The 14,745-nt window shown below is 43.8% G+C and overlaps 1 protein-coding gene across 2 annotated transcripts in view; it reads right to left on the reverse strand.

Moving 5' to 3' along the window:
- Positions 1-14,745, reverse strand: part of col27a1a (collagen, type XXVII, alpha 1a) — a 71,827-nt gene that overhangs the window by 2,498 nt on the left and 54,584 nt on the right. The window contains exons 37-60 of one of the 2 annotated variants that reach the window (XM_072662623.1): positions 12,520-12,627; positions 12,347-12,400; positions 11,929-12,036; positions 11,215-11,268; positions 11,055-11,108; positions 10,882-10,938; positions 10,734-10,787; positions 10,323-10,376; positions 10,024-10,077; positions 9,876-9,929; positions 9,663-9,770; positions 9,355-9,462; positions 9,144-9,251; positions 5,210-5,263; positions 4,722-4,784; positions 4,415-4,468; positions 3,964-3,999; positions 3,802-3,819; positions 3,559-3,594; positions 2,840-2,866; positions 2,669-2,734; positions 1,518-1,686; positions 842-951; positions 70-270 (exon numbers count right to left, since the gene is read on the reverse strand). In XM_072662623.1, the coding sequence (XP_072518724.1) occupies positions 70-270; positions 842-951; positions 1,518-1,686; positions 2,669-2,734; positions 2,840-2,866; positions 3,559-3,594; positions 3,802-3,819; positions 3,964-3,999; positions 4,415-4,468; positions 4,722-4,784; positions 5,210-5,263; positions 9,144-9,251; positions 9,355-9,462; positions 9,663-9,770; positions 9,876-9,929; positions 10,024-10,077; positions 10,323-10,376; positions 10,734-10,787; positions 10,882-10,938; positions 11,055-11,108; positions 11,215-11,268; positions 11,929-12,036; positions 12,347-12,400; positions 12,520-12,627 (1,809 nt within the window). Of the gene's footprint in view, positions 1-57; positions 271-841; positions 952-1,517; positions 1,687-2,668; positions 2,735-2,839; positions 2,867-3,558; positions 3,595-3,801; positions 3,820-3,963; positions 4,000-4,414; positions 4,469-4,721; positions 4,785-5,209; positions 5,264-9,143; positions 9,252-9,354; positions 9,463-9,662; positions 9,771-9,875; positions 9,930-10,023; positions 10,078-10,322; positions 10,377-10,733; positions 10,788-10,881; positions 10,939-11,054; positions 11,109-11,214; positions 11,269-11,928; positions 12,037-12,346; positions 12,401-12,519; positions 12,628-14,745 lie in introns of both variants that reach the window. The other variant, XM_072662622.1, reaches the window with a different exon arrangement.

Raw genomic sequence — 14,745 nt, forward strand, 5'->3', positions numbered from 1 at the left:
TCATGTCCATGATGGGTGTCTATACCCTGCCCACCACAGCTGTGTACATCATCTGACCTTCTCACTCACCCAGCAGGTGTCCTCCAACACGTCCGGCTCCAGCGTCTCGCCGCTCCATGCCCTGAACGTCACAGCATTCGGAGAGGAGGACTGAGAATGCCCGAAGCTCCAGACGGAGACGTTAAGGCAGTGGATGGTGATGCGTTGCTCCGCCCTTGAGCTCAGCAAATGCAGGAAGCTCATTTGGATCTGCCCGACGCTGAACTCCAGCTGCGAACCAATCACAGAGCGACGGCCTTTAATAATCATCCAAACTGAGCTCGATTCTCGTTCCCCCAACCCCTCCCAAAAACGTCCACTTGAGATAAACTCATGTTGTGGGACTATCATGCAGCGTAAGTTGGCGGCTGTGCTCGTTCCGACTCTGGCTGCTGATGCCATCTAATCCCGGCATGGCTCGGGATTAGAACTTGCAACTGTAAGGCTATAGTGGTAATAAGGCTGTGGGATAAGCTGGGGTTTTGGGACAGCCGTGACCCTAAAGAGTAGAGATATTGGCTTGGGACCGGGAGGTTGCTGGGTCAAATCCCCTGGACCAGTAGGAAGAAGCAAAGGGACAGCATCTTTTCCTAACGCAATTAACCAACATTCAACATTCAGCTGAGGTGACCGGATCCCTGTACACTGTGGTGGCTGCCCATTGCACCGGGTGTGTGTGTGCTCAAAGCCATGGATGGGTTAAATGCTTGTGAGTTGTACTGCTGTGCAATGATTATAAAGGATGCTCGTAATATATTACCATATATATTTATGTTTATATGGTTATGGTTAGGTTCAGTACCTTGGACACTGTGACTGGCCTGAGGCAGGTAAGCCCACCTCCTGTGAAGTTGCAGGTCACTTCTATAGAGTCGGAGGAGCAACCCATGTTCGGGTCAATCCAGTAAGTGCCTAAAAAAAAGGAGACACTAATGAGTTACTATTAGCATACACACACACACACACACACACACAAACACACGCATTCAGCTGGACAGCTGCCATTCCTCATCAATCTTCATCAAAACCGATTAAGAAGTAAAGGCCACTGTGCTCTGACCGCTCTGCTCAGACTGCGCTGACCAATCACATAAATCACATGCTGTTATGTCACGACCCTCATTCTTCATCATTTGCCGTGATTACATCATCTTTAATCCGACTCATAATCATAATTATAATACTGCTCAAAATAAACCCCGCACGTAGGTGCACTAAATTGACAAAAGTATTTGGACACATGCAGATTCTGTGTTTCTTCTGAAATCAAGGCAATTAAAAAGAGTCTCTGCTGCTTTTGTTGGAAGCACTTCTCTACAGACACTAGACCAGCCTAGTGCGTCAGCAATGGGTGCATCTAAAAGTAGCTGAATGAATTCACTAGAAGGGGTGTCCACAAACTTTTGGACATATAGTGTATCTCATGTTTGTACAGATGTTGTCTTTCCAAACACATCACTGCACACACACACACACACCATCGTTGAGTTTGTACTGGCAGGTGTGCAGGTCCCGGCAGAGGCGAGCTGGGTGGTCCCGTGTTCCTAGAGGATTCCTCAGGCTGTGCACCAGCGAACTCAGGTAGTGCAGCGTCCGCAGAATCTCTGGAGCCTTGTCCAGCATGGGCACGTCCAGCCCTGCCACCCCCTGAGATGCAGAGGGACGGGAAGACGCACAGACAGAAAAGAGGTAAGACAGTTTCCGGAACCTCACACACAGCTTCTGATTGGCTCTGTTTACCGGCCAATCATAGGCCAGTGTTTCTACCCTGATCCCGGAGACCACCCTGCCCTGGACATTTTAAACACACCACAGTTCGGGAAGGACTTCTTACCGGGCTGGTGCCCCAACCCCCGAACGCTGCAGGGCTGAGGGGCACTCCTTTAAATAAATTCTTCAAAATTCTTCAAATTATTACATTTATTAACTCTTAAGAATAATTGATATTCCTCAGAAAGTTTCTTAAATGTTTTCTTAATTTTATGATCTCTGTTCTACTTAGAAAGTTTGCATGACAAATGCTTAGTTGATATAGTAACTCCGGATTACATTTAAAAATTATTTTTTACATCTTAAAAATTATTAGTTCATTCAAAAATATTTATAAATAAAACAATTTTAGTGATTATTATTTATTTATTTTTAAAAATATTATATTTATTTACAAAGGTTTATTCCTAAAACTTGAACATTCGAAAATGTAAAAAACCAACCAACCAACCAACCAAACAAACAAAAAAAAAAAAAATAAATATATATATATATATATATATATATATATATATATATATATATATATATATATATATATATATATATTATTTATTTAAAATAAAAAACAGCAGTTTTTTTTCATAACCTTCATTTTTTAGCTCTAGTTGTTAGAAATTAAATAATTTTTTAAGTAAGTAATTTTTTAATGCTTTTTATTTTTTTAATTTTGTACAAATCTAACTACAAACACTGGAATAAGTGTTGTTACAAAAGCTACGTTCTAAAACAATAAAGGAAAAAATGAGAAAAAGACAATATTTGATCCCTTTTAGGAATTTAGGAACTTTTCTATGAACTTAGCGATTTTCTTAGCGAAGTTTAATGTGTGGTGTGTCTGTCACGCTCACGTACACACCTCGGTTTTGAGCGTGGAGTGTGAATCGGCAAACGAAGGCCAAGGTGCCCCGCTGTCATCCCGCTGCTTTAGAGTGAACACACACACACACACACACACACTCTACAGGTCAATCTACGAGTCTCTGGATTTACCGATCAGTGAAGGAAAGTCAAGTGTGAGAATACTTACGAAAGCCTGGAGGATGCTGGGATGGCCCTGGATCACAAACACAAGACAAGTCCAATCAGGGCTCAGGATTTACGAGTGTTTATGGGTGATTCTTCAGTTAGAGGACCTTTAATGCCCCCAGGCTATAAATTCATGCCTCATTAGTGAACAGCTGGGTTATTAAATCTGTTACTTCTGACACCATCATCCTCATCATCATCATCTTCATCATTTACATACGTTTCCTGTTTTAACCCTTTATTACAGCAAAAGGATAACCAGGAACCACCGGAGCCTCGAAATCTATACTCTAAACTTCTCTGCTCCAGTTAAAAGATCAAAGGTTATGTTTATATATTAATAATAAAATAAAAAAAATATATATATAAAAAACAACATCCTGCGTATTTACAGTCAGAGTCGCTGTAGGACACCAGTAGAGCTCTACAGGACACAGGAGGTCAGCGTGTAAACAATGTAAAACAGTGTAAAGAGTGTCCAAAATGTAAAAAAAAAATAATAATAAATAAAAATAAAAATCTATTAACTATTGAAATGATTTAAAATGATGAAATATTGGGATTTCTGTAGAAGCTCAGTCCTGGTTCAGTCTTTACCTTCGATAATCACTGAATTACATCATTAAAACTGAATTATTGAAAAGTTACGATCAAAGAAGAATCTGAAGAATCTGAAGAATCACCCTCGTGTGCATGTGTAGGTATGAAATGGGGTCTCACCGGCGGTCCAGGAGGTCCGCGAGGTCCAGGAGCGCCCTAAAACAGCAGAGAAACGGACAGTCAGGTGAAGGATGGCTATGGAAATACTGATGCTGCGGTCTGAGGTGAGGAGTGTGAGGTGAGGAGTGTGAGGTGAGGAGTGTGAAGTGAGGAGTGTGAGGTGAAGGGTGTGAGGTGAGGAGTGTGAGGTGAGTTGAGGAGTAAGAGGTGAGGAGTGAACGGCAGGTGTGTGCAAAAACTCACTCTTGGCCCCTGAGCACCCTGGAAAACAGGAAGCACAAAACACAGCAGTTAGAGAAGCACCTGCGCAGCCCAGCGCTTTCACAACGGCAGGACGTGTGTGTGTGTGTGTGTGTATGTGTGTGTGTGTGTGAGTGTGTGTGTGAGAGTGTGTCCACATCTTACCATTTCTCCTCTGCTACCGCTGTCTCCTCTGGGGCCCTAGATGAAGATCAGAGGTGGAGAAAGGAGACAGTGAAGAGCTGCACACTCAGCAGCGATTAGCCATAACATTAAAACCACCCGCCTAATGTTGTGTAGGCCACCACAACAGCCTTCATCCGACGAGGCGTGGCCTCCTCGGGCCTACAAGACCAGATGGACCTTGAGCGCCCTGTCACTGTCACTATCACTATCGGTCCACCAGTTGTCCTTCACTGGAGGTACTGACCACTGCATACTGGGGGGGGGGGGACACCCCACAAGACCTGATGCCTGATGTTTTGGAGATGTTCTGACACTGGAACCAGACCGTCAGTGCTAGTCACTACAGCTGGCAGTGGTACTAATGTTATGGCTGATCTTGTAACGACACATGCAGCTTGGGAAATGAGACGAGGTGGTCGAGGTCACTCACCGGGCTGCCAATGGGACCGATTATACCGACAGGACCTGGAACTCCACCTTTCCCCTACGGAAATAAGAACATCATAGAATTTACATATTATGGACAAAAGTATTGGGACACTTGCTCATTCATTCACTGTTTCTTCTGAACTCAGGAGGAACTGCCTCTACTGTCCAGAGAAGAGGGCTTTGGAGCAGCACTGCTGTGAGGATTTGATTGCATTCAGTGACAAGAGCCACCCCACCCCACCTGATCATCCTCAACTCCCCAACTCATCCCATCCAAAAGTACAACAGGTATTACAGGGTGGTCTTACCATCGTACCGGGAGGTCCTTTAGGTCCCCGAATACCTTTCATCCCAAAGTCACCTGGAGGCCCCTGAACAAGCAAATGATAGTTTCATTAAACTCACACACACACACACACACACACACACAAACAAGCGTGACGTATACACACACACATATATATATTATATGGACAAAAGTATTGGGACACCTGCTCATTTATTCACTGTTTCTAATGAAATCTAGGGCATTTCTCCTGCTTCTGTTGTCCAAATTGGCCAGATTCTACTAGATTCTAGAGGAGCATTGCTGTGAGGATTTGATTGCATTCAGCGACGTGGACATATGGTGTACACCAGGAAAACATGGAGGTATTCATCAGCTCCAAAGGGCGCAGTGTGTGTGAGTGTGTGTGAGTGTGTATGAGGTCATGGTTAGTTTTTTCCATCTTTTGCCAAAAGCATGTCCCGCACTCTCTCTCTCCCCGTCTCTCCAGATTCAGGAGGACCTCCTCACCTTTGGTCCGAACATTCCGAGTATCCCTGGAAACCCGGGTTCTCCAACATCCCCCTGAAAAGGGAAAAAAGGGAAGATCGGCCGTTCACTCTTTCAGCAGAGGAGCAGCATCAGAGAGAGCGAAAACAGTCTGGAGTGCTTATCTGATCTTCTGACCAGTCAACACAAAACAACAATCCAAATATACAAAGAAATATGGGTTGCTATGGAAACCAGCACCCGCATCCGCAGAAGGGGGAGCTCAAACTCAGTGAGCGAGGAAGGCAAAGGCAGGGAAGGCGGCACCGGGGGGTGGGACGGGTATCCATGCTAGGCTAAAAGCTAACCCGGGCTTTGGATAGCTGGGCTAACTAGCTAGAGGACACTGAAGGGACACAGAGAGGACAGCAACACGAGCCGGTAGTGACGGTGCTCCTGCTGCCATGCTAAAAACAAAACACGGCTAAGCTGTAACTGTATCCATCAAATCATTTGCCCTTAAAAAAAAAAAATTCTGACCAATTATTTATTTATTTTTATATCACAAAAATATCTTCAAATATCGTGATATAATATTTTTCAAAACTAATAATGACATTTTTATTCTTATTAAAGCAAACTGTATGTGAAAAATGATTTTTGTTTTGTTTTAATTTTTTTCTCTTCCTAAACTTTTTTTTTTGTTTTTGTATCCATCAAATCATTTGCCCTTTAAAAAAATAGTAAATTCTGACCATTTGTTTAATTATTTTTATGGAATCAAATTTTTACTGTTAAAAAAAAATACAAAATACACAAAAGAACAATAAAAATTAATAGTATTTTCTTATTTTAGAAATGAAATTTGTGAAATGATAATTCGTATTTTTCTCATTATTTTAATATTTTTTCATGTTTTGCGGTTTTAAGATTTTTCTATTCTTTACAATTTTAATGATCAGTTATTTTTTTATTATTAATCAATTGGTATTTTGCCAGATGCTCAAAAATAAAAATTAAATAATAATAATAAATGAAATAATGCGAGAACTGAGAGAACATCGCGAGACTACGGACGAGATCCAGCATGGCGGCGCACTAGTGGTAAACAAACGGCGTGTCCAGCAGGACTGTCCTCTCTGTTCCGGACAGGATTTCTGTGGCTTATCGAGCCGAAACAGCTTCACTTCACAGGCGGGGAGGCGGAGGCGGAGGCGGAGGCGGAGGCGGAGGAAACGAGCGACTGAAGAGGAGCAGCAGCAGCAACAGCGGCAGTGGAGGTTAGTCTGCTGAGCCCCCCCAGCCCCCAGCCTCCATCCTCCAGCCCCCAGCCCCCAGCCGTCCTCCAGCCCCCAGCCCCTATCCTCCATCCTCCATCCTCCAGCCCCCAGCCTCCATCCTCCGTCCTCCAGCCCCCATCCTCCATCCTCCAGCCCCCAGCCTCCATCCTCCGTCCTCCATCCTCCAGCCCCCAGCCTCCATTCTCCATCCTCCATCCTCCATCCTCCAGCCCCCAGCAATCCCCCAGCCTCCAGCCCCCAGCAATCCTCCAGCCTCCATCCTCCAGCCTCCATCCTCCAGCCCCCAGCCACCAGCCCCCAGCAATCCTCCAGCCTCCAGCCTCCAGCCCCCAGCCATCCACCATCCCCCATCCTCCATCCTCCAGCCTCCAGCCCCCAGCCATCCTCCATCCTCCAGCCTCCAGCCCCCAGCCACCAGCCCCCAGCAATCCTCCAGCCTCCAGCCCCCAGCCATCCTCCAGCCTCCAGCCCCCAGCCATCCACCAGCCCCATCCTCCATCCTCCAGCCCCCAGCCCCCAGCCCCCAGCCCCCAGCCTCCATCCTCCAGCCCCCAGCCTCCAGCCTCCAGCCCCCAGCCAGTAAAAACCAGCCTAGAACATATTTATTCAGTATTGTCTCTGATCTGCTCTAGCCCACCATTCAGTCCTTCTGCCTTATCCCCTCACTGCCCCTCACTGCCTCTCACTGCCCCTCTTCTGTCTATTACTGTTATAATTATTACTGTTATTATTATTATTATTATTATTAGTGTTGATTGTTCTGCGTGACTGTGCTGTACTGTGTAAATCTGTCTCTCTGTCTCCGTCTGAAAACTACAGTCAGTAAACTAACCGCTCCTACAGCTACCATCCTAAACGAGAAGGCCCAGCACACGCCGGAGCACCCCGAAGCCCTGACCAGCTGTCCCTGCACTGCTGGAGACACCAGGAGACCACCCAAATTGCTGGACGGACTTTCCCGTCTCACCTTTAGGGGGGCGTTGCAACCATCAAGGTGACACATCAAAGCCACCTACCTATTCTCTGTGGTTCCAAATGGACCAACCAACCATAAAACTCACAACATTACAAAATAATAATAATAATAATAATAATAATAATGAAGCTCATGGTGGCCTGGATGCCCCATGTGGATAGATGTGGATAGTGGATGGTCACTACACTACACTATGTGATAAAAAATATTGTAGCATATCGCATATTGTAGCTCTACTTTCAAAACTGTATTCACTACCGCCACTACAGACGTGTGTGTGTGTGTGTGTGTGAGACGATGTGGGTGAACGTGCCGATGTGTAAGTATGACCTGACCTCTTCTCCCACCCCCCCGTTGTAGTTAGAAGCAGCCCGTGCACCATCGGCTGCTGCGACCCCATCAATAAGGCCTTGCCTCCCAGCCTATCGGTGCTGTATATGGTGCTGCTGTGTGTGCAGGTATGCAAGTCTGTATCGGTTTTAGTGTTCACACGCACGTTTCATGGCAAAATTAATACCTAAATAAATAAATAAAAATAATAATAAAACATTTCTTAGAATTTTGATATTGCATTGTTTTGCTTTAATTAGCATAACATTTGTATGTAAAGATTTTTTTTCATTAATTTTTTCGCTTCTTTCTTTTTTTTTTTTTCGTTTTGTTACTCTTGAAATAAAATGTGCAAAACAACAGTCATCAAACACTGACCAATTAAAAGAAATTCAATTTTAATTTGCATAAAGGACTTTTATTTTGCATTGCTTAGAGCAGGCTTTTTAAATGATTAAGACAAACTATTTTGTCTCCTGCATGCAGTTCACAGACAATCCACCAGGGGCAGAAAACGTGTATCTGATTTGACTTTTTTTTTCTCTGTCTAATTATTATTTAAGTGATTTTAATTATTTTCCTATTTCCTTATTTGTGTCAGTGTTTTCTGATTTATGTTGTCATTCATTTATGTCTTATTTTCACATTTTATAGATATATATATGTATATAATAAACTATACAAAATGACAATCAACAAACCCCAACCAATTATGAAAATTTAATATCACAGAAATTGTTATTAAAACAAATCCTGAGTAATTGTAAACTTGCAAATCTGTAAATCTAAAAAAAAATTGTTGTTTGTCAGTAATTGTTTTTATTTATTTTATTTAATATATGATTTAAATTATTTATAGATCATTTAATAATAATTATTTAATGATTACACTGTAACATCAATCAATATGTATGAAATGTGATGTAAATGTAAAAAATGATAAAAGTAAACACACCTTTTGTAATACTAAGCTTAGCCTGGTTGAACGTTTCATCCGTGACTGGTGTTTAATGGTAAACCTGCACATCTGTGTGTGTGTGTGTGTGTGTGTGTGTGTGTGTTTGTGTCTCCATGTTCATGTATCCATGAGCTTAAATTCCCAAGGGATTTGACCTTTGGTAAAAACTCCCTGAAAGGGCGCTGGGGCCTCATCCACCAAGACCGTCCTAAGAAAGTCCTGCAACTCCTTCCTGAGAAAATTACAAACTAAAAGTCCTTTTTTAAAAAATGTTAATGTTCTTATTTTATATCTTGATCAATAATTTAAATAAAGAAACAAACACAGACCTGCACTTTATCCTGGCTTCTGCCCAAAAGTTTGTGGACACCCTAATTTTGTAAAATGCACTGCATCGGCATCGCTACTCACCGGCTGTCCTTTGGGGCCCTGGTCCCCCTGAGATCCTGGCAGGCCCGTCACTCCTTTAAAGCCTCTCTTCCCCGAAGGGCCCGAGTGACCCGGAAGACCTCGCTCGCCCTGCCGTGGGGTGAGAGAGTTTGATTATCCTCATGTTACCGTCACTGCCCTCAACATCCGAGAAAGGGGGAGCAAGTGCATGAGGAGATTAGAGGCCTCTCACCTTTGGGCCGAACGAACCCTGATCTCCTGGCAACCCTGGGACACCGGCTTTCCCCCGAGCACCGGACTTCCCCGAGAGACCGACGTCGCCATCGTCTCCTTGCTCGCCCTGTAGAACAGAGAGAGAGAGGCAGGCAGTGATGACGTATTGTTCACATGGTGGTGGGTTCGATACCCCTGTTCGCTAAAGCTGCCACTGTTGGGCGTTTGAGCAAGGGCCACTGATCCTCTCGGCTCCAGGGGGCGCTGTAGCATGGCTGGCAGCCGGGGTCAGAGCGCAGTTATGAGAAGCAGTAGAAGACCACCCACCGGAATTCCTTTACTCCCGTCTTTCCCCGGAATGCCGTCAGCCCCAGGGACGCCCTCCTGCCCTTCCCGACCGACCACGCCTCTCGGACCGGGCAGTCCAACAGTACCCTGATGGAGGGTCAGCAAGAGAGTGTAGTATAGCAAACCGTTAATTGTACACACACACACACACACACACACACACACACACACATCTGAGGTTGAGGTTCTCACCGCTGTTCCTCTGGTTCCACGTTCTCCTTGTTTACCCTGTTTACCCTTCTGACCCTTTAGAGGAACAAAGAAAGACAACAAATGTGCTGAGTTACACACACACACACACACACACACACACTCTGCTCAGTGTGAATGGCAGTCCTACCTGCTCGCCTTTTGATCCTTTTGGGCCTTGTTGTCCACGAGGACCAGGATGACCCTGGAACGGGAAAGAAATTTGATTAAATATGAATGTAATGTTGGACAAAAGTATTGGGACACATGTTCATTCACTGTTCCTTCTGAACGTAAGAGTGTATCCTGCTTCTGTTGGAGTAACTGTTATGGATGCTGTCCAGGGAAGAATGCCAGATTCTACTAGATTCTAGAGGAGCATTGCTGTGAGGATTTGATGGCGTATATAGATGTCACATTTCTGCAGGGGTGTTATGCAGTGGAACTCACCGGTAATCCAGGTGCACCAGCTTTTCCTCTAAGGCCGTCCACCCCCTGCTGACCCTAGGCATCAAAACATCACCGGTGAACAGTTGAGCAAGAGTTTCGCTTTGCCCGTCCTGACCCATCCTGTGAAGCTCCCATGGGTGGAACGTGGGGCTTTCCAAATGGACCCCACCCCAACCTCACATGGGTCCCATCTAGACCCCGTATGCAGTGTATACAGCCCAGATGGCACCCATGTTTGACCCCTCCGGGTGCCAGCACTGACCTATCCGTATGTGGTGCCAACATTTGCGGGGGTTCCCAGTTGGGCTACCCATACAGGCCCAGTGGGCGTGTTCGCTGGGTACCTGCCCGTTTTTTGGGGGGGGTCATAATGTTCTGATAGGAGTGTGTATGTACTAAGTATGAACTCACTGGGTATCCTGGATCTCCTGGCTCCCCTCGCTCTCCTCGGCCTCCAACTCTACCCTACACACACACACACACACACGCAGAGCATTACTAGTAGTAGTAACAGTAGGCCTATACGGCTCCAAACAGAGAAACGGAGAGGGTGACTTACTCTGAGTCCAGGGGGACCAGGAGGACCCTCGGCTTTCCCATCATCCCCCTGTTCGCCCTAAACAGCAACAGCAAACACAGCGGAACTGAGAAGAACCCGGCCCATACTCTCATCAGACTGGATGGGAAAGTGTGTGTGTGTCGGTTTAAAAGGTCAGTGTTTTTTTTTTTTACCTTTTCACCTTTTGGTCCTGGAGGCCCCAAAGGACCTGTTGGCCCCTGGTGACCCTATAGCGAGAGGGAGAGAGACATAAATGGGTGAGTGAGCTTAAATGAGTGTGAGGTGGTGTCTCAGTGTATCTGTGGGTCAGAAGGTACGGTGGGTCCTCCTCACCTCATACCCTGCGATGCCCGTTTCCCCCTGCTGACCCATCCGTCCAGGAGCACCCTGAGGGAACACCAGAATGAGAGAATGTCCACTTAACTCCTCAACCGACCATAATCCTACACGTCATCTGAGATACGGACTGAGGTACGGAGCAGAGCCCCTGCACCGCTGTGTGACTGATTAAGCCTGAGGGTGATGCTACCACCACCATGTTTGACAGTAGAAATTGAGTTTAAATGGGTAAAGGACCCCGATCGACACCGTTCCATCTCTGACATGTCCGTCCTGACAGTTCTTTTTTTCTTGGTGGATGAGGATTCTAAAAAAATGATTGTGGCCAAAACACTCTCATAGGATTGCATTGAAATGTGTCCGTAAACTTTTAAAACTCCTTTGCAGGTCACATTTTTTGAGCTACAACCTCTACGTTCGGCCCGCAGTCATAGAACCAGCGGTGTAGTTTGTGTTTTGGCTGCCCCTCATTTTAGCCAAATGTTTGTGGACACAGCTCCTCTAGTCAAATGTATTGGATGAGCTTTCGGACCGATCGTCTTTAGGGCCGAACATTTGACACGGCAACTCTGACGGGCTGAGCTGCAATCATGCTCTCGGTTTCTGCAGGACCCTTTGTAGCACCCTTATTTCGAAGTGTGCACTCTCTCTCTCACACTCTCTCGCTCTCTCCTTTTCTCTCTCCTACCACTCTTTCACTCTCCTTACCACAGGTCCGATGGTTCCTCTCGACCCCTTGGGCCCGGTGGTTCCGACAGGCCCCAGTTTCCCCACTGTTCCAGTCTCACCCAGGTGGCCCATGTTGCCCTTTGCGCCCTGTGGGTCACAGCGAAGATAGAGGGGAAAGTTAGGGCAGTCATCGAAGAGCTAGAGAGGGTCCAGTGTGTCCGAACGGTCCAACCTAATAAGGTGCTGGCACTTTGACCCGGGTACCGTCGGTTCGAATCCCGGGTCATGCTGCCTGCCATCATCAGCCGGAGCCTGAGTGAGCACAACAGGCTGGGTAGAATAATGAAGAGCTAGCTCTAGCTATGCTAACAGATGGGCTACAGTGTTTGTAGGTGGTCATGAAAGCCGCTGCACAGTAGAACAGTGCACCACCACTCCAGCGTAGTGAGTTACTGACCTTCAGGCCATGCTTTCCTCTTTCTCCCATCTTCCCTGGCTTTCCTTCAGGACCCTGAGTAGGAAAGAGATGCAACACACACACACACAGGTAAGCATTCATATATGTATATGTATATACACACACATATTACTTCAACAATCTGGCAAGTGTGTGCGTGTATATGCCCTCACCCTGACGCCAGTAAGCCCGGGGTCGCCTGGTGGTCCCTCCTTGCCCTTGATTCCGGGGTCGCCCCTCATGCCGGGTTCACCTTCCTGTCCCATGTCCCCTTTCTCCCCCTGTTCAGCAGACAAACAAGCCGTACAACAAACCTGCTGCTGTTAGAGGCTCCAGATTATTAATCCCTATAGGTTTAGAATGGAACGTCCCAATACTTTTGTCCAAACAGTGCATATAAACATTAAGGAAGCCACTGCATTAGGAGAAAGTACCAGTGGGGGGTGTTGGTTCAGTACCAGCTGCTGTACCCTCCTGTAAGGCATGTAGCCTTTGTGTTTGTTCAGGAGTGAAGCAGCGTAACACACCGTCCTCCATCACACACACACACACACTCCCCCAAAGGGGGCTTTCGGGCTGTGGGCTTTAAAAAGAACAGCTAAATCCACTGAAGGTCATCAAAGAAGAGCAAAGTGTGAGCAGTAAATAAATCCTGTAACCCACTATTGGAGACCCTCCACCCTCGAAGATCTCCGCTCCTCTAGGACGAGGAAGAGGACCCCGCTGATCCCTCAGACCCTGCTCCCTCTCTTCCAGTGGTTTCCATCTTAGCGGATGCCCAGAGGGAGCGCTTGCAGATGGAACAATGTGTAAGTGTCCCAATACTTTTGTCAATTGGGCGTAGCTTACAGGGTTTCAGCTCTTGCTAGTTCTAACACTGGTCTTATTACTCTCAGGGCCATGTTGCTGTACAGCGGTGCGGCTGAAGCCCTTATCCTGGGCTTATCGGCGGGCGTTTCCCCCTTCTAGGTTAACCTTCCAGAAGAAGCCCCTCTCCCCAGCGCCCCCACTCCTTTAGGAGCACCAGGTAAGTTACATTCTTAATAACTGTCTCTCTTTTGTACGGGTCGGTGGCGAGTCAGCTCCAGTGATGTCATCATTTTTTATTTTTTTGGGTTTGAAATCTGAAGTCCAGCAGAGGGCAAAGGGGTAGATTCCCATTTGGTCAGGCATGCCGTCTCGTGATGGAGGCTGATAATGCCTAGGGTGGAACTGGGTCGGGATTTCCTACCTTCGGGATTGGCAAAAGATACAGAGGAAAACTCCTAAAATTAGACGGACGATTAATTTAATTATTACATATAATTTCATTGTTACATAGTTTAATTATTTTATTGTTACATAGTTTAGTTTAATAATTTAATTGTTGCATAGTTTGATTATTTAATTGTTACATAGTTTAATTACATCATTTAATTGTTATATAGTTTAGTTTAATGATTTAATTGTTACATAGTTTGATTATTTTATTGTTACATAGTTTAGTTTAATAATTTAATTGTTGCATAGTTTGATTATTTAATTGTTACATAGTTTAATTACATCATTTAATTGTTATATAGTTTAGTTTAATGATTTAATTGTTGCATAGTTTGATTATTTGTTACATAGTTTGATTATTTAATTGTTATATAGTTTTGTTTAATGATTTAATTGTTACATAGTTTGATTATTTTATTGTTACATAGTTTAGTTTAATAATTTAATTGTTGCATAGTTTGATTATTTAATTGTTATATAGTTTAGTTTAATCATTTAATTGTTACATAAGTTATTTTAATAATTTAATTGTTACATAGTTTGATTACATTATTTAATTGTTACATAGTTTAATTACATTATTTAATTGTTACATAGTTTAATAATGTAATACATAGTGTAATTATGTAATTGTTACATAGTTTAATTACATTATTTAATTGTTACATAGTTTAATTACATTATTTAATTGTTACATAGTTTATTTCAAAAAATTAATTGTTACATAGTTTGATTATTTAATTGCTATATAGTTTGATTATTTAATCGTTATATAGTTTAGTTTAATCATTTAATTGGTACATAGTTTATTTTAATAATGTAATTGTTACATAGTTTGATTACATTATTTAATTGTTACATAGTTTATTTAAAAAAAATTATTGTTATAGTTTAATTACATCATTTAATTGTTACATAGTTTGATTATTTAATTGCTATATAGTTTGATTATTTAATCATTATATAGTTTAGTTTAATCATTTAATTGTTACATAGTTTATTTAAAGATTTAATTGTTACATAGTTTGATTACTTAATTATTACATAGTTTAGTTTAATTATTTGTTACATAGTTTATTTTAATAATTTAATCGTTACATAGTTTAATTACATTATTTAATTGTTACATAGTTTAATAA

This window comes from Salminus brasiliensis, chromosome 18 (assembly GCF_030463535.1).
Source record: "Salminus brasiliensis chromosome 18, fSalBra1.hap2, whole genome shotgun sequence".
Taxonomy (NCBI): Eukaryota; Metazoa; Chordata; class Actinopteri; order Characiformes; family Bryconidae; genus Salminus; species Salminus brasiliensis.